The 19,554-nt window shown below is 44.5% G+C and overlaps 1 protein-coding gene across 5 annotated transcripts in view; it reads left to right on the top strand.

The window, feature by feature from the left end:
* The first annotated feature begins 7,304 nt into the window (after positions 1-7,304).
* The window catches only part of USP20 (ubiquitin specific peptidase 20), a 46,995-nt gene continuing 34,745 nt past the window's right edge, over positions 7,305-19,554 (top strand). For 2 of the 5 annotated variants that reach the window (XR_014785884.1, XM_084820946.1), the window contains exons 1-7: positions 7,305-7,627; positions 14,573-14,670; positions 15,039-15,092; positions 15,330-15,392; positions 17,262-17,393; positions 19,117-19,213; positions 19,332-19,401. Coding sequence is in view for 4 of the 5 variants with exons in the window: in XM_084820946.1 (XP_084677072.1) it covers positions 7,378-7,627; positions 14,573-14,670; positions 15,039-15,092; positions 15,330-15,392; positions 17,262-17,393; positions 19,117-19,213; positions 19,332-19,401 (764 nt within the window). In the remaining variant the exon portion in view is untranslated. The other 3 variants (XM_084820944.1, XM_084820943.1, XM_084820945.1) reach the window with 2 other exon arrangements.

Raw genomic sequence — 19,554 nt, 5'->3', positions numbered from 1 at the left:
GTACACCAAGGCCATGCCTGCCTGTTATCCCGGTGATTTCTTGACTTCCTACTTTAGCATTCCAGTCCCCTATGATGAAGAGGACATCTTTTTTTGGTGTTAGTTCTAGAAGGTGTTGGAGGTCTTCATAGAACCGATCAACCTCAGCTTCTTCGGCATCAGTGGTTGGGGCATAGACTTGAATTACTGTGAAGTTGAATGGTTTGCCTTGGATTCGTACTGAGATCATTCTATCATTTTTAAGATTGTACCCCAGTACTGCTTTTCCCACCCTTTTGTTGAGTATGAGTGCTACTCCATTTCTTCTAAGGGATTCTTGGCCACAATAGTAGATGTGATGGTCACCTGAATTAAATTCACCCATTCCTGTCCATTTTAGTTTGCTGATTCCCAAGATGTCGATGTTCAATCTTGCCATCTCATGTTTGACCACCTCCAGCTTACCTTGATTCATTGGTCTGACATTCCAGGTTCCTAAACAATATTGTTCTTTACAGCATCGGATTTTCTTTTCACCACCAGACTCATCCACAGCTGAGTGTCCTTTCGGCTTTGGCCCAGCCGCTTCACTCTTTCTGGCGCTACTTGGAAATTCCCTCTGCTCTTCCCCAGTAGTATATTGGACACCTTCCGACCTGAGGGGCTCATCTTCCGGCGTCATCTCTTTTAGCCTTGTGATACGTTCCATGGGGTTTTCTTGGCAAGAATACTGGAGGGGGTTGCCATTTCCTTCTCCAGTGGACCACATTTTGTCAGAACTCTCTGCCATGACCTGTCCGTCTTGGGTGGCCCTGCACGGCATAGCTTATGGCTTCACTGAGTTACGCAAGCCCCTTCGCCACAACAAGGCAGTGATCCATGAAGGGGAGTAAGTCCCTTACCTGAGTAAAACCCAGGAAAGTAGGTGTAAGAACTCAGCCTAAGTTAGTCACACTTGGCTCCTGCTGAAATCAGTGTGAGAAGTTAGTACTAACTCACATCCTACTGATTTCAATAGGACGTAATTGTGACTATTGTTGCCCGTATCCAATTCATTGTATTTATCATCATTCATTATAACAGCAATTGCAATAATAATACGTTCCTATTATTATCGAGCATATAGCAGCCTCGCAGCCCAATGCTATACTTGTTTACCAATAAGTAAGAGGGCATGGAATTTCCTTGTTTGTTTATTCTCAGCATTTATGCCTCAGCTTTCTAGCAAATATCCAAGGTGGGCCTACAATAAAATGTCTTGTGCTTTTTTAAAAAATGGGGATTACGCTCATAGTTTAAAGGTATTGTGTGCTCAATATTTATAGTTTATTGTATTAGTGACTCTGAAATTGTGGAAATACTGGCATACCTTTGGCTTTTCTGGATGCACACTGTGTGTCAGGGTATACATACATTTCCTTTTCTTGCTTGGGCTTACAGTAAAAACCAAACAGTATTGCAGCCTGAATGTGCACGACGCATGAGTACCCTTCTTTCCAACATTTAAGTTGATCTGCCTTCAGCACCTATTTTTCGTAGCATGGGCGTCTTACTCTTTCTTTTTTGAGAACATGGGGTCTATTTTCTAGAGATATGCTGGAGGCTGCACAGGACAGGAGACTCTCAATACGACCCCATACTGGAGGGTGTGCATCGTTGTGCAAATGGGGCCACTCCTGTGGGGACATAGCGGGGTCTATTTCCCTACATTGGGAGAGTACACAGAACATAAGTGCTTTTAGGGTGCAATCCTATGCATGTTTAGACAGAAAAAAAGTCTCACAACTCCCAGCCCCGGCCAACCTGGCTGCCCCAAGCATGCTGAGAGTTGTAGGACTTTTTTTCTGTCTAAATATGGGCAAGATGGCACCTTTACTCTCTCATCCTATACGTGGGGAACACACATAGGATCTCATTTCTTTCTTAAGGGGTGTTTCCTTAGAAACACGGGGGCAGACACACTGGCCTGGAAATTCATTCAATTTGGCCTCATACTGGGGGTGGGGGTTCAAATTCTTCTCTTTGGGGGGAACATTGGAGGTCTGTTTGCTTGAGGGGGTTGTATAAATGGGGGGGACGCAGGATAGAGCCTCATATCCTCTATGAGGATATAAGACATTCAACCCCCTTTTTCTCTGGTGGGGACATGGGTGCGTGCGTGCGTGTGTATATATATATATATATATATATATATATATATATATATAAAATTTCCTGAGAGAAATACCTGGGGGGCACACACATCCTTTCTTCCCTTGTGGGGATATAGGGGGCATATATATATATATATATATATATATATATATATATATGTGTGTGTGTGTGTATATATATATATAAGATATATATACATATATATATATATGCGCTCTCTCGCTCTCTCTCTATAGGCTATATATATATATATCTTGAGCACACTCCGGGAGAGAGTAGAGGACAGGAAGGCCTGGCGTGCTATGGTCCACGGGGTCACGAAGAGTCGGACAAAACTGAACGACTGATCAACTGGGGAGACACACATAGCCCTTTTTCTCTGGGTGGGACATGGGTGTGTGTGTGTGTGGGGTGTGTGTATATATATATATATATATATATATATATATATAATTTCCTGAAATACCTGGGGGGCACACATATCCTTTCTTCCCTTGTGGGGATATAGGGGGCATATATATATATATATATATATATATATATATGCTGAGAGAAATCCTTGTGTGGGGGAGACACACATAGCCCTTTTTCTCTGGGTGGGACACGGGTGTGTGTGTGTGTGGGGGGGGTGTATATATATAGATAGATAGATAGATAGATAGATATACATATACATATAGATAATTTCCTGAAATACCTGGGGGGCACACATATCCTTTCTTCCCTTGTGGGGATATAGGGGGCATATATATATATATATATATATATATATATATATATATGCTGAGAGAAATCCTTGTGTGGGGGAGACACACATAGCCCTTTTTCTCTGGGTGGGACACGGGTGTGTGTGTGGGGGGTGTGTGTATATATATATATAGATATACATATAGATAATTTCCTGAAATACCTGAGGGGCACACATATCCTTTCTTCCCTTGTGGGGATATAGGGGGCATATCTATATATCTATCTATATATATATATAAAGCTGAGAGAAATCCTTGTGCGGGGGAGACACACATAGCCCTTTTTCTCTGGGTGGGACACGGGGGTGTGTGTGTGTGTGGGGGTGTATATAGATATACATATACATATAGATAATTTCCTGAAATACCTGGGGGGCACACATATCCTTTCTTCCCTTGTGGGGATATAGGGGGCATATATATATATATATATATATATAAGCTGAGAGAAATCCTTGTGCGGGGGAGACACACATAGCCCTTTTTCTCTGGGTGGGACACGGGTGTGTGTGTGTGGGGGGGGTGTATATATATAGATATAGATATACATATAGATAATTTCCTGAAATACCTGGGGGGCACACATATCCTTTCTTCCTTTGTGGGGATATAGGGGGCATATATATATATATATATATATATATATATATATAAGCTGAGAGAAATCCTTGTGCGGGGGAGACACACATAGCCCATTTTCTCTGGGTGGGACATGGGTGTGTGTGTGTGTGTGGGGTGTGTATATATATATATAATTTCCTGAAATACCTGGGGGGCACACATATCCTTTCTTCCCTTGTGGGGATATAGGGGGCATATATATATATATATATATATATATATATATATATATAAAAGCTGAGAGAAATCCTTGTGCGGGGGTGACACACATAGCCCATTTTCTCTGGGTGGGACATGGGTGTGTGTGTGTGTGTGGAGTGTATATATATATATATATATATATATATATATAATTTCCTGAAATACCTGGGGGGCACACATATCCTTTCTTCCCTTGTGGGGATATAGGGGGCATATATATATATATATATATATGCTGAGAGAAATCCTTGTGTGGGGGAGACACACATAGCCCTTTTTCTCTGGGTGGGACACGGGTGTGTGTGTGTGGGGGGGTGTATATATATATATAGATATACATATAGATAATTTCCTGAAATACCTGGGGGGCACACATATCCTTTCTTCCCTTGTGGGGATATAGGGGGCATATATATATATATATATATATATATATATATATATATATATAAAAGCTGAGAGAAATCCTTGTGCGGGGGTGACACACATAGCCCATTTTCTCTGGGTGGGACATGGGTGTGTGTGTGTGTGTGGGGTGTATATATATATATATATATATATATATATATAATTTCCTGAAATACCTGGGGGGCACACATATCCTTTCTTCCCTTGTGGGGATATAGGAGGCATATATATATATATGCTGAGAGAAATCCTTGTGTGGGGGAGACACACATAGCCCTTTTTCTCTGGGTGGGACACGGGTGTGTGTGTGTGTGTGTGGGGGTGTATATATATATATATAGATAGATATACATATACATATAGATAATTTCCTGAAATACCTGGGGGGCACACATATCCTTTCTTCCCTTGTGGGGATATAGGGGGCATATATATATATATATATATATATATATATGCTGATAGAAATCCTTGTGTGGGGGAGACACACATAGCCCTTTTTCTCTGGGTGGGACACGGGTGTGTGTGTGTGGGGGGGTGTATATATATATAGATATACATATAGATAATTTCCTGAAATACCTGGGGGGCACACAAATCCTTTCTTCCCTTGTGGGGATATAGGGGGCATATATATATATCTATATATCTATCTATATATATATATAAAGCTGAGAGAAATCCTTGTGTGGGGGAGACACACATAGCCCTTTTTCTCTGGGTGGGACACGGGTGTGTGTGTGTGGGGGGGGTGTATATAGATATACATATACATATACATATAGATAATTTCCTGAAATACCTGGGGGGCACACATATCCTTTCTTCCCTTGTGGGGATATAGGGGGCATATATATATATATATATATATATATATATATGCTGAGAGAAATCCTTGTGTGGGGGAGACACACATAGCCCTTTTTCTCTGGGTGGGACACGGGTGTGTGTGTGTGGGGGGGTGTATATATATAGATATAGATATACATATAGATAATTTCCTGAAATACCTGGGGGGCACACATATCCTTTCTTCCCTTGTGGGGATATAGGGGGCATATATATATATATATATATATAAGCTGAGAGAAATCCTTGTGCGGGGGAGACACACATAGCCCATTTTCTCTGGGTGGGACATGGGTGTGTGTGTGTGTGTGGGGTGTATATATATATATCTCATTTTTTGATCAAGTCACCTCCCTTGTAGACCGTGGGAATGCTGTAGACATCATATACCTCGACTTCAGCAAAGCTTTCGACAAAGTGCCTCATGATATCCTGATGAGCAAACTTGCTCGAAGTGGGCTAGATGAAACAACGATCCAGTGGATCCACAGTTGGCTACAGAATCGGACTCAAAGAGTGCTTATCAATGGGACCTTCTCAAGCTGGGGAGAGGTAACGAGTGGGGTACCGCAGGGCTCAGTCCTGGGCCCAGTGCTCTTCAACATTTTTATTAATGACTTGGAGGAGGAGGTGCAGGGAATGCTGATCAAATTTGCAGATGACACAAAATTGGGAGGGATAGCTAATACTCTGGAAGACAGAAACAAAATTCAAAGTGATCTGGATAGACTGGAGTGCTGGGCAGAAAACAACAGAATGGCATTTAATAGGGACAAATGCCAAGTTCTGCACCTAGGAAAAAGAAACCAAATGCACAGTTACAAGATAGGGGATACGTGGCTCAACCACACTACGAGCGAGAAGGATCTTGGAATTGTCGTCGATCACAAGCTGAATATGAGCCAACAATGTGATGTGGCTGCAAAAAAGGCAAATGCTATTTTGGGCTGCATTAATAGAAGCATCGCTTCCAAATCCCGGGAAGTACTAGTTCCCCTCTACTCAGCACTGGTTAGGCCTCATCTGGAGTACTGTGTCCAGTTCTGGGCACCACACTTTAAGAAGGATGCAGACAAGCTGGAGAGGGTTCAAAGGAGGGCAACAAAGATGATCAGGGGACTGGAAACAAAGCCCTATGAAGAGAGACTGAAAGAACTGGGCATGTTTAGCCTTGAGAAGAGAAGACTGAGGGGAGATATGATAGCACTCTTCAAGTACTTGAAAGGTTGTCACAGAGAAGAAGGCCAGGATCTCTTCTTGATCATCCCAGAGTGCAGGACACGGAATAATGGGCTCAAGTTACAGGAAGCCAGATTCCGGCTGAACATCAGGAAAAACTTCCTGAGTGTCAGAGCAATACGGCAATGGAACCAATTACCTGGGGAGGTGGTGGGCTCTCCCACGCTGGGGGCATTCAAGACGAGGCTGGACAGCCATTTGTCAGGGATGCTCTGACTTGGATTCCTGCATTGAGCAGGGGGTTGGACTCGATGGCCTTGTAGGCCCCTTCCAACCCTACTATTCTATGATTCTATGATATATATATATAGATAATTTCCTGAAATACCTGGGGGGCACACATATCCTTTCTTCCCTTGTGGGGATATAGGGGGCATATATATATATATATATATATATATATATATATAAAAGCTGAGAGAAATCCTTGTGCGGGGGTGACACACATAGCCCATTTTCTCTGGGTGGGACATGGGTGTGTGTGTGTGTGTGGGGTGTGTATATATATATATATATATATATAATTTCCTGAAATACCTGGGGGGCACACATATCCTTTCTTCCCTTGTGGGGATATAGGGGGCATATATATATATATATATATATATATATATATATGCTAAGAGAAATCCTTGTGTGGGGGAGACACACATAGCCCTTTTTCTCTGGGTGGGACACGGGTGTGTGTGTGTGTGTGTGGGTGTATATATAGATATAGATATACATATAGATAATTTCCTGAAATACCTGGGGGGCACACATATCCTTTCTTCCCTTGTGGGGATATAGGGGGCATAAATATATATATATATATATATATATATGCTGAGAGAAATCCTTGTGTGGGGGAGACACACATAGCCCTTTTTCTCTGGGTGGGACATGGGTGTGTGTGTGGGGTGTGTGTAAATATATAGATATATATAATTTCCTGAAATACCTGGGGGGCACACATATCCTTTCTTCCCGTGTGGGGATATAGGGGGCATATATATATATATATATATAGTGTGTGTGTGTGTGTGTGTGTGTGTATATACATATATTTGTTGTTGCTGTTGCTCCGTCGTTCAGTCGTGCCCGACTCTTGGTGACCCCACGGACCGCAGCACGCCCGGCCTCCCTGTCCTGCGCCCTCTCCCGGAGCGGGCTCCCGTCCATATTCACTGCACCGGTGATGCTACCCGGCCATCTCGTCCTCTGCCGCCCCCTTCTCCACCGGGCCGGACGGGGGCAGCCGGAGCCCCCGCCTCCCGCCCCCGCCGTCGGCGCGGCCCTCCCGAGCGCTGCGGCCCACGCCCAGGCCCGCCTCTGCTCCGTCCCCGCCCGGCTGCCGCTGAGGCGCCTCCGCCGCCGCCTCCTGTCAGAGCCGCCCGTCCCTTCCCAGCGGCCGCCGCTCTGCGCTCCCGAGGTGGCGCCGCGAGCAGGTACAAAGCGGCCTGCCCGGGAAGACGCGACGGCCGCCCCTCGCCTCGGTCGCGGGTCCCTCAGGCTCCTTCGCCCCGCGGAGAGGTAGACGGAAGGGGGCGACGTCTGGGGCCTAGCTGGGTCCCCAAGCACCGGCCTCGCGTAGGCCGTTGCTCCGGGAGAGGGGCGGCCTAGCAGGGGAAGGGAGCTTCTTGGAGCCGGACAGATGCAAATGAAGGCTTCAAGTGGGCTAAATTTTGTTTATTTTAATTTTTGCATAAATCAAGTGCGGGAGCCATTGGAAGGTTGGGGATGCAAGGATATTGCAATTGGGCGGCGGGGGGGGGGGCAGGTGAAGGCGCTTGAGAAAATGGTATGGGGGTAGAAGGGGATGCCAATGTTCCCCATCATTAATTTGAGGGAAGGGAAGGCTGAAGTTCTGGAGGGGGGATCAATGCACTAAGCCCCCTCCCCTAATTCGGGGGCATTTGCAATGCTTATTATCACCTAACCTGGAAGGGGGAAGAATAAATGGGAAAGGCTTTTCCCCCTCTCCTCCATTATCATGGGGAAGTATTTGTAGGGGAGGGGGCCCTTTGCAATACCCCACACCAGCCTTTCCCAACCTGGAGCCCTCCAGATGTTTTGGACTACAACTCCCGTCAGTCTCAGCCAGCAGGGCCAATAGTCTGGAATCCTGGGAGTTGTAGTCCAAAACATCTGGAGGGCTCCAGGTTGCTCCACACTACTAATCTGGGGAGTAAACGTTGGGGGTGCTGCCATGTGAGGCTAATTTGGGGGGGGGGTCAGCTCTGTGCTCCTGTTCATTAGCTTGAATGGTGTCGGTGTTTCCCCCTGTTTGGGGGGAACATTTTTAGGCAAACCCACCACCCTCTCCGCCACATCCAGCATCGTGTGTCATCACTTTTGAGTTTTGAGAAGCGAGGTTTTCTCTGGATATATCCTCCTTTTGCATCTCCTTGTCAATTGGGATGTGCCTTGTGGCTGAACGAGTTATTCCATCAGGGATGGGTTGGTTTCAAAGTCCTGATCGCTTAATATTGGTTAGGTATTGTTTAACGTGCTTCTACTCTTTTTATGCAGAGCGGTCTGATATTAAAGCAAACCTTTCCGCATCCTCTATGTATATTGGAGTTAGGGTATGCTTGTGATTGACTGGATGGAACCTGTTGGTGGCAATTCTGGATTAATTTATCTGTAATGTGAAAGGTGGGATTTTTTTTAATGCATGTGCCCTAGGATATCTGTTTTCTCCATCATGGAAAAAAGAACACGTGGTGAAAGGATTGGTTTGTGGTAACTAATAGTTAAAACGGTTATGTGACTGCTGGCCCATGTGGTGGAGGCCTTAATGTTTGTTCATTAGGGCAAAGATGCCAAGATAGCTTGTAAAATGCACACTTTGGGTGGCAACAGAGGGTTTGTGTCAAAGTAAACCCATGATTGGCTAGAAAGCTCAGGAAGACAAATTCAACGTGAGTTAGGTTTCTGGGACTGTGTGTGTATGCTTTAAATTAACTTACTTAGAAATTAGTTTTTGGACACCACAGCTTTATGATGTGCATGCAAGCTTGTGCTCAAATTAGCAGATGAAAACCATCACGAAGTGTATATCCAGTTCAGGGAAGGGGGCATGCAGGATTTAACACAATTCATCTGTATCTTTAAAATGACATGTCCTTGGTATAATGGAGGGTCCCGCTCCCCTGGTTCCTGAAGATAAACTATTATTATTCATATCGCTTTACTGATGTGCATAGCACTCTACAGAAAGATAGAAGCAAGGGTAAATGTAGAATATCTCAGTGATTTTGTGAGCTTGGAATAATACACAGTTGCAGACTGTTGGGCTTTCAGGGTTCTCAGATTGCTAGAAAAGGTAACATTGTTCATGGGGTTCATCTTCTGCTTCTGCTCCCGAACTTTGTCGGAGCCTCCAGTTTGACTTGCACCAGCAGGGTTTAATATTGTGAGGCTTTTGCCCCAGCAGAATCCTGTAGCAACGCTGTGGACTTTGAATGCTGAAAAAGCATTAGGACTATCTTTGTGTGTCTGTCCATGGTTGCAAGGATCGGGTTCAGGTATCTGTGTGAAACTGAGAAAGAGAAATGCAGGGGCTGGAGCAGAAATGGAGACGGCAGTGATGCAGCATCTCCAGCTGTTGGGGGGAAAACGATGAGTAATGCCTCATTCTCTTATTGAGAAGGACAATCAGCTGCTCAGTCTTGCATGCAGTGCTTGGAGGCTTTGTTTCTGCCAATACTGAGGATAACTATCTTGTCCTTTTCATACTAGCTGGGAAATGTCAGCAAAAAAACCCCATTTTCTTTGGCATATTTAGCAGAACCTGAAGGAGTTTGTCTCCTTGCTTGTGTAAGGATGCTAGAATGGCAGGTATACCAAATCTCAGAGAGGTGACTGGAGTGTTTCTAAGTGTGCACTTAGTCAACACTTTTGAAGTGGGATGGGGGAACATCTGTCTTCCCAGAGCTTGTCTGCCTCCATCCCATGTTGCCTCCATCCCCCCACCCCCTCATCCCTGCTTGTCTGTACTGAGGTCACAGCAGGTTCAGTACTAGTGTCAGTTAAGCAGTTTAGCTTGTCAGTGTGTTTCCAAGTCACAAGAAGTAGTAGTTCCACTTTATTCTGCACTAGTCAGATCTCATCCGGAGTACTGTGTCCAGTTCTGGGCACTGCAGTTTAAGAAGGATTGGAATGGGTTCAGAGAAGAGCAACAAAGATGGTTGTGGGGACTGGAATACCAGTGCTCTGAAGAAAGGTTGAAGGAACTGTGTGTGTTTAGCTTGGAGAAGAGAAGACTGACGGGGACGTGATAGCACACTTCAAATACCCGAAGAGCTGTCACGTAGAATTTAATTTACTTATTCATTACATTTCTGTACCACCCATTAGCTGAACCTCTCGGGGCAGTTCACAAAACTTATAACCATAAAATACAAGAATATAATAAAACATAATATAAAAACCTTTAAATGTTTAAAACATAATAAAACCAAAGTAAACACCAGAGTAAAAGCCATCAATGGTATAAAGATCTAAAAATACACAATAACATTAAAAAACAAACACTGAAGGACTAAACGGCTTGGGAGAATAAAAAGATCGTCACCTGGTGCCAGAAAGATCACAAAAAAGGCAAATGCTATTTTGGGCTGCATTAATAGAAGTATAGCTTCCAAATCACTGAAGTACTAGTTTCCCTCTTCTCAGCACTGGTTAGGCCTCATCTTGAGTACTGTGTCCAGTTCTGGGCGCCACACTTTAAGAAGGATGCAGACAAGCTGGAGAGGGTTCAGAGGAGGGCAATGAAGATGACCAGGGGACTGGAAACAAAGCCCTATGAGGAGAGACTGAAAGAACTGGGCCTGTTTAACTTTGAGAAGAGAAGACGGAGGGGAGATAGGATAGCGCTCTTCAAGTACTTGAAAGGTTGTCACAGGGAGGACGGCCAGGGTCTCTTCTCGATCATCCCAGAGTGCAGGACACAGAACAATGGGCTCAAGTTACAGGAAGCCAGATTCCGGCTGAATATCAGGAGAAACTTCCTGACTGTTAGAGCAATACAACAATGGAACCAATTGCCTGGGGAGGTGGTGGGCTCTCCCACACTGGAGGCACTCAAGAGGAGGCTGGACAGCCATCTGTCAGGGATGCTTAAGACTCGATGGTCCTGTAGGCCCCTTCCAACCCCACTATTCTATGATTCTATGACAACATAGGTGCCAGGCAAACCTTTCTGGGACAGCCTTCCCCAACTAGGGTGCCATCACTGAAAAGGCCCTCTCCTTAGTAGCCACTCACCTCATTTGGTAGGAGCACCCAGAAGAGGGCCTCTGAAGATGATCTTAGGATCCAAGCAGGTATATATGGGAGGAGACATGGCCATCTGAGGAACCTGAGAGGGCAGGATTTGGCCCCTGGGCCAGAGGTTCTGCACCCCTGCGCTAAAGTGAACCATGGTTTAATGCTATGTCTGCAAGCAGGAAAGAGCCCAAGCAAAGCTTGCATGCTCCCCTCTCATCCTCCTGTGTGGCTGGGAGAAGAACTTCCGTAGCATTTACTTTCACTTACAAAGAATTCTGGTTTGTCTTTATGTATGGCTTCCATGTCATCTAGTTAAAATGTAACTGGAGGTCTCACCAGTAAGGAATCTTGGTGCGCTGCACAAATGGAGGCTTTCAGTCTTACTTAATTTTTTGGCATTCTGATTGGAATGTGGTATGTCTTATATGGTATGCATAAGTTATGGTATGCATATTCAGGGCACTATTCTATGACTGAAGCCAGAATACCAGGTTCACCCCACACCTGTTTTCATTGGGGAGAGGAGCATAGGAAGCTGCCTTCTACTGAGTCAGACCATGGGTCCATCTAACCTAGTATTGTCAACACTGACTGGCAGCAGCTCTCCAGGGTTTCAAGCAGGAATTTTTTCCTGCCCTAACTGGAGATACCGGGGATCAACCCTGGGACCTTCTGCATGGAAAGCATGTGTTCTACCTCTGAGCTATGGCCCTTTATGTTTCTTGCAAGTCACCTTGGTAGAATTTGTTTCCTGAAACGCGGGGTATAAATAATTGTAATAAAATAAATAAATAAATAAATAAATCCAAAGGTTGTGGTTTAAAACAAACTCTGGTCAGTTTCAAAACAACCCAACTTCAACCATGAGTTATGTAACTTGCATGTACATTTGTTAAACTTTTGTGGCCTAAAAGAAAAAGAGACCCTACTTTAGTAAAGCTTGTTTGCCTAGAGGCAATCCTTGCTCACTATGCGTGACTTAGTAACTGGCTACTCATAAGCTCATTGTAATATTTGCTGCTGGATGGAGGTAAAGGTGACTGATTATACGGGGCTGCTTGGTACAGCACAACCAGTTTCAGATTTGCCGTTCTTTAAGCTGCAGCATCTCTGTAGGTCTTCTGCTTTCTTTTACTTCCCTGGAGCTGTTATATCTGTTGATCAGCAAGAACTTGATATTGGATCAGTTTCTCTCTTACCTTGCATTGCATGCTTAATGCATGACTCCCAGCAGGGCTTATTCAAAGCTTACAAACTGCTGTGGGGTGGGGTGGAGAATTTTCCATGTCCATATTTATTCCAAAGAAAATTTTCTATTTCTAAAATTGTATTGTTTTCATAAGGTAACTTTAATTGAAATTTATCATAGTTACATTAAAAAGAGAAGAAAAAAGCCATGAGGAAATCAAGAGAAGCATGCATCATGTTCCAGTCATGCATATTCAAATAGACTGGAGTTACCATTAATACAATCTAATAATTAATCAAGCAGTACAGACCTTAACTACTCATTAGATGAATGATGAATCAGTTTCCGGTCCCAGGGCATGGTCTGAAGGCACGCGAGGCAGCCACCTTGCTGAAGCTAAGCTGGTTTGGGTCTGGTCAGTGCTTGGAAGGGAAACCACCTGGGAACCACATGTAGCCACCTTGAATTCCACAGTGGAAGAAAGGTGGGATATAAATGTAATAAATACATGAATAAATAAAGTTTCTCTAAAATTGCTAGAGAATTTTACAAATTTAATCCATATCTGATTAGATGAATCCATTTCTCTAAAATTGCTAGAAAATTTTACAAATGTATTCCAGATCTTCCAGTATTCAAGAACTCTAATTTGTACAAAACTAGCAAACTGAGCTCAGTAATTCACTTTTAATGCCAGGTATCAGTCCTGGAACTTATCTTTATTAGGGGTGTTGAACCTCTTTCAGCCCGAGGGCAGAATTCCATTTCGGAGAAGCCCTTGGGGTCTGCATTCCAGTTGTGGGTGGGGCCAAATGCAAAGGGGACAGGGCTCAAATGGGATATTTTATCTTAAAGCTAGTAACTAAGTGTTAGGTGAGGCATTTCAACCGTTTAGAGTGGGGTGGGAAGCTGCACAAAAGCCAGAAAACCACCAAATGATCAAAAGTTATGGGAAAGCAGTAGGGCCAGGAGAAAGGGTGTGTGGCCAGTTTTGTCCCCCAGGCAGGCTGGATTTGCCCCCCAGGCCTATCCCAGGTGGGGTAGAAATTCCAGGTCAAGGAGAAGTAATTTTAGGCATGTTGGGAAAATGACCAATTTACTTAAGCAGCTTTTCCCAATCTTGGGTCCCTAGGCTTTCTTGGCCTACAACCCCCATCGTCCCTGACCACTTGGCATGATGTCTGGCAATGATAGGAGTTGGAGTCAAAGGCATCTGGGGACCCAAGATTGGGAAACTCTGGCTTATGCTGTAGCTGAGACAGTGCTCTATTCTCCCTGAAATGGAAGATGAAACATGCAGACAGAATGATAATGTAACCCTGAGCATCCTATTTTTGATTAAACATGCTTCAGGTTGCACTGATAGATACAGACTCTCTTAAGTGTTATCAATAAAGCTTGGTTGCCTTTCTACGGAAGACCATCCCAGAGATGAGGATCAGCCATTTTTTACAGACATATGCATCTCCCAAAATCACATGGAGGTTTTCCATGTCTCACAGTGACTTGCTCCATGGGATGTAAAATGTGTACCGAGCTTTCCTTTGAGCTATAGGTCATAAAGTGTGTAGTGACACCTGTTCACCTGGGGCATCCTTGTGACAGTACATGCAAGACTCCATGTCCCCAGGACTAAATTCCTATCTGGTCAGGTAGCTGAGGGGTTTTTTTTCTTCCAGTGTCCTGAAGTTAGCTGCAGGTTATGTCAAACTAAGGTCATGTTGGTCACACAGGTCAACTCTGTATTGTAACAGGATCTATATATGACAAGGCTTCGGCTATTGGGCAGTATAGAAATGAAATAAATAAATAAATAAGGCAGGTTGAGGTCTGCCTCCTCTAGTTTTAGACATGGACAGTTGACCAGGCTGGACCCGAAAACAAACTGACCTTCTCTGCTGTCTTTCCATCTCTCTCTTTCTCCACACAGGTGAACCAAAGTATAAAATGGGTGACCCAAGAGACCTCTGTCCTCATGTGGATTCCATAGGCGAAGTCACCAAGGATGATCTGCTTCACAAATCCAAGGTAAGTGAAGGCTTGTTTTCAATAAAAATCACTCTGTCCTTAAAAATAAAAACAAAAAAACTTGGCCAGGCTTGAGAATTTTCCTTGGGGAGCGGACATGGCTGCTTAAACCAGTCTGATGTAGGGTCGCCTAAGCCAGGACAGACTTTGGGCTTGTGGGATCTACTTTGTTTTTTACTAGCTTGCTGAGGTCCACTAATCAGATTACCTACAGATCTGCCAATAGATCCTAATCTCCCTTCTGCTCACCCATGCCCTAAGCTTCTGAAGCTTATCCCTACGAGGAAAGTCATATGTTGGAATAATTGTCTATCTCTGAGGACGGTAGGCCACCAATCATTATTTTTTTCCCCTCTTTGTGAACATAGGGAACATGCCAGTCTTGTGGAGCGGGAGGACCCAATCTCTGGGCCTGTCTTCAGGTAAAGACATCACTTTGAAGTACATCCTCCTGTATGTAAGAGCTGTGTTCTTCCCAGTGTAAAAACTAGTCCATGGTGAGGTATCGAACGGAACTGGGTAAAATTTCCAACTTTGGGGGCATGAAACCACAATATTTTGGGTTCATCATATGCATGCACACGCACACACAGCCTCTCATTATTATAGGTTTCTTTTGCTGTGTCTGCAAACCATGTTTCTTCTCTTTTGCTGTCTAGGTTGGCTGCCCTTACGTTGGTTGCGGGGAATCCTTTGCTGACCACAGCACCCTTCATGCACAGGTGAGGGAACTTTGCCATCGGGGAGCAAGTGACTGTGGCATTGAACACTTCTCTCTCCTAACCATATTTGCCTTGAAAACACATGAGACGATTCGCCTGCAAGTATTAGTCTGTTTCTGGGCCTAATTTAAAGTGCTGGTTCTAACCTTTGAAGCTGTTTGGGCCCAGTTTACATGAAACCTGGTTGCCTTCTCCGATATGTACCTCCCTGAACCTTATGATCTTCTACAGAGGGCCCTACTCCAAGTGCCCATACCAAATGAAGTGAGTCATGTAACCGCTAGGAACAGGGCCTTTTTGGTAGTGGCAGCCCAGCTGTGGAACAGCCTTTCCAGAGAGGTTCACCTGGTTCCATCTCAGGTCTTTTCAATGCCAGGCAAAGACCTTTCTGTTCACCCAGGCCTTTTAAAATATTACTTTATTTACTGCATTTTTATTCTATTTTTCAGGCAATGATTGTATCTCAAAGCAGCTTATGTTAATGAGAGAGAGAGGTCCTGCCAGCAGGCTTACAAACTAAAATCACAAGATACAACAAAGGAAATGGGGAGTAGAGGGGAAAGGAAGAGGAGGGATATCAGGTTTTTCAAGGCCAGAACAAAGTAGTGAGCTCTAAGCCGGCATTTAAATGCACTTTGGGCTAGGCTAATCTTGCCCTGTGGGTGTTTTTGCTTGAATAACCATTGGTGGCTCTTGTTCCTTTGGCTGGTGGATGGGGACAGAGTGTTCTTTCCCCTTCCTTCTGCAGTCCCAGCAGGGAAACTGTCAGTTCGAGAATCCAAGGTTTTTTTCTGTCAGGAATGGGGGGGAAAACTGCAGCTCATAAACACAACTGACGCAGTGTTGAAATCTGTGCTTTTAATTTTGGGGTTCTGTGAGTTTTATTTCCTGTTGTGTTTTTGTGTATTTGCACCCTGCCCTTTCAAGGAACTCAAACTGCTCTTATAGGTTCACCACAAACCCTGCCATCAGGCTTACAAACTCAAATGACAAAACACACAAGGGAAGGGGTGTGGAGAGAGAAGAGTTTTTCAAGGCCAGGACAAGATGGTCAGCTCTAAGTGGGCATTTAAATACACATCAGGCTAGGCTGCTCTTCCTTCCTGCTGTTCTGCTTGAGTAGCACCTGGGGACTGATGGAGAGAGCCAGAGTGTTCTTTCCCTTTACTTCTGCAGTCCCAGCAGGGCAGCTGTCTGTCGGAGAAGCAGAGTCTGGGAGCGGGAACTGAGCTCCCTGAAACTGCTCCTTCTTTAGCCGATGCATGGGCCAGGTTGGTCTCCCCCTTAGTTTGATGTCATTCCTGGGAAGCCAGAGTGTGCAAAGCCAGAGTGTGCTTCCCTTCTGCTCTCCACTCCCAGGGCTCCTACAAATAGAAACAGTTGAGTCTGTGAGTTTTTCTACACGACGCTGGTCATCCACTGTATCTACTTTTGGTTTCGTCGCACGAGGAGCGTTTCCTGCTTTTCACTCTATAACCTCTAGGTGGCACTGTGGTACAGGCAGACTAGCCCAAACACACAAGAGGAAATTGCGCTTTTTTTTGCTTTTACAATTACATGCCACATTTTCCCTGCTTTAAAAACTGGAGGGTCACATCATTGTCTAAATAGCCTGTAAACAACCATGAGTAGAGAACAATGAGCATATAATAAATGCCTCATGTAGAAAAGCCCTGTGTGTAGAGTCTGTGGCTCCACCTGGACTGCCTGTGCCCTTTTTGCATTGTTGATGGAAGATTTTCTGTCATGGTGAATTCAAGATCACTTGCGTCTAACCTGCACAATGTTAACATTCTGAGTTCTTGGGGACCATGAATCGGAAACATGCATTGCTGTCATGGTGTCCTTTTTTGTTCTTAAATGCACTAGGCCAAAGAGCACAATCTGACAGTGAACTTGACGACATTCCGTGTATGGTGCTATGCCTGCGAGAAGGAGGTGTTCTTGGACCAGCGGCTGGCCTCCCACCCGCCAGCCCCATCGGCAAAATTCAATGAACAGGTGGTTGCCTTGTAATGCTGCTGGGTCTTCTGAGTTACTGCTTTTTCCTTGGCCTGAGGCAGTCCATTCAGGGCTGGCTCCAGTTTTGGAGGGACTTCTAGGAAGCACAGGGGGCCATGGGGGGACCCCTGACAGATTACCCCCAAGGGAATGCAGCACAGGTTGCCCAGCCCTGTCTTAAACAGAAGGTTGTTAAACATTAGAATGTACATGAGACAAGCACAGTGTCAGTGAGGGTGTGTACATGTGTGTGAGTGAGTGGACATAAGAAGAGCCCTGCTGGGTCAGAACAAAGGCCTATCTAGTCCTGTATTATGTTCCCACAGTGGCCAACCAGATGCCCATGAGAAGCCCGCAAGCACAGTATAAGCTCAACAGCACCCTCCTGCTCAAGTTCCCTAGCAACTGATAGAGACAAACCATCTCCAATACCGGGGGTATTATATAGGCATCATGAGTAATAGCAATTTAGCCTTTATCCCTCATGGATTTGTCTTTTAAAGCCATCCAAGTTGCTCACCATCACTACCTCTTGTGGTAGCGAATTCCCTAGTTTATCTACATGCTGTGTGAAGAAGTATATCCTTTTATCTACCCTGAATTACCCGCCATTCAGCTTCATTGAATGAATCTGAGTTCTTCTATTATGGGAGAGAGAGAAACCTCTCCCCATCCACTTTCTCCAAGCCATGCATAATTTTATACACCTAGCATGTCCCCTTGTTTGCCTTTTTTCTAAGCTAAACAGCCCCAAACACTGTAACCTTTCCTCATAGAAGTATTACCCCTGCTCCTTGAACATTTTGGTTGCCTGTTTCTGCGCCTTTTTCAACCCTACAGTATCCTTTTTGAAGGGCAATGACCAGAATTGTGCACAGCATTCAAAGTGTGGTTTTATGTTCGATTCCTTTCCTAATGGTTCTCTACATGGAATTAATTTGCAACTGAAAAAACTTTATTGTGTCCTGTTACCACCTCCCGCTATTAAAGCAAATATTCCCATTCTACATTCAAAGTAAGGCATTTGGGAAAGCTATACAAAGTAGTCAAAAGTGCTTTTTGTTCAGATATACCAGAATGGTATGTGTGTACTTGTGAGTTGTATGTGCCTGTGTATGCATGTATGTGTGGTCCCAGCAGACATCCAGTATGGCTCTCAGGACCAGAAAGGTTGTGCACCGCTAGGCTGTTCTCTCTCTCAGCTCAGCTGGCATTAGAATTCTGTAAGCTCAGAGGTGCTTAAGGTCAAACAGAAGAGATAATTTCCCTGACCAATTAAATACAAAGAAAAATAAGAAATCGAGAAAGAACTGTTTTTACACAAGAGATCGGTACTATACTATTAAAACAATGTATAAAACAAAGTCAAGATTTCACAACAAAAGGTACAAACATAAATTGAGTTTTTTTTGTTTACCAACGTTAACATTCACAATGGTAAACAGAATGTCTTGAAGTCAGATAAAATGTATCCTAAACCTGTTACAAATATTCAGTCTCAGTATGTTCAAGTAGCCCTGTCCTGCTTCCAAACTGATAGGCACTCAACCCCTCGAGTTCGCTATTAGAGGGAGTGATGTGCGCAAGCTGTTGGATTTAGCTCGCAATTGACAATGCTCTGTGGCTTTCAGAGTGGCTGGTGTTTATTTTTTCTTCACATCAACCATCTTGTTGCGAAACAGACTTGTGCTTTTGATGTTAACTCCACCGCCTTCACTTCCAGGACTCTCCTCCGCCCGTCCATCCTCTCAAGGCCGTTCCGATTGCAGTGGCTGACGAAGGGGAGTCGGAGTCAGAGGATGATGACCTAAAACCACGAGGTAAACCTGCTCAGGCTCTGAGTTTGAAAATATCTCTCCCCCTAAATGCGAAATTGTAGAAATGGGGACAGTGATCAACAAAGCTCCCCTTTCTCCTATTTCTTTCCTCCTTCCTTAGGCCTAACAGGAATGAAAAATCTTGGGAACTCTTGTTACATGAATGCTGCACTTCAGGCCCTCTCTAACTGGTATGTTGTAGAGCCATTTTGGGGAGGAGGAGGATTAAATAGTGCCGTCAGTGTCCGTGGTGTTTACAAAGCACAAGGGGGCAGCTCCTTGCCCTAAGTCGCTTACAATCTAATATTTGACTTAAGGGAACACAGGAAGAAAAAGGAACACAG

Source organism: Heloderma suspectum, chromosome 14 (genome assembly GCF_057233095.1).
Source record: "Heloderma suspectum isolate Gila_16-S chromosome 14, 16-S_ref, whole genome shotgun sequence".
Lineage (NCBI taxonomy): Eukaryota > Metazoa > Chordata > Lepidosauria > Squamata > Helodermatidae > Heloderma > Heloderma suspectum.
The sequence above is the reverse complement of the archived record's forward strand: the minus strand, read 5'-3'. Positions and strand labels throughout refer to the sequence as shown.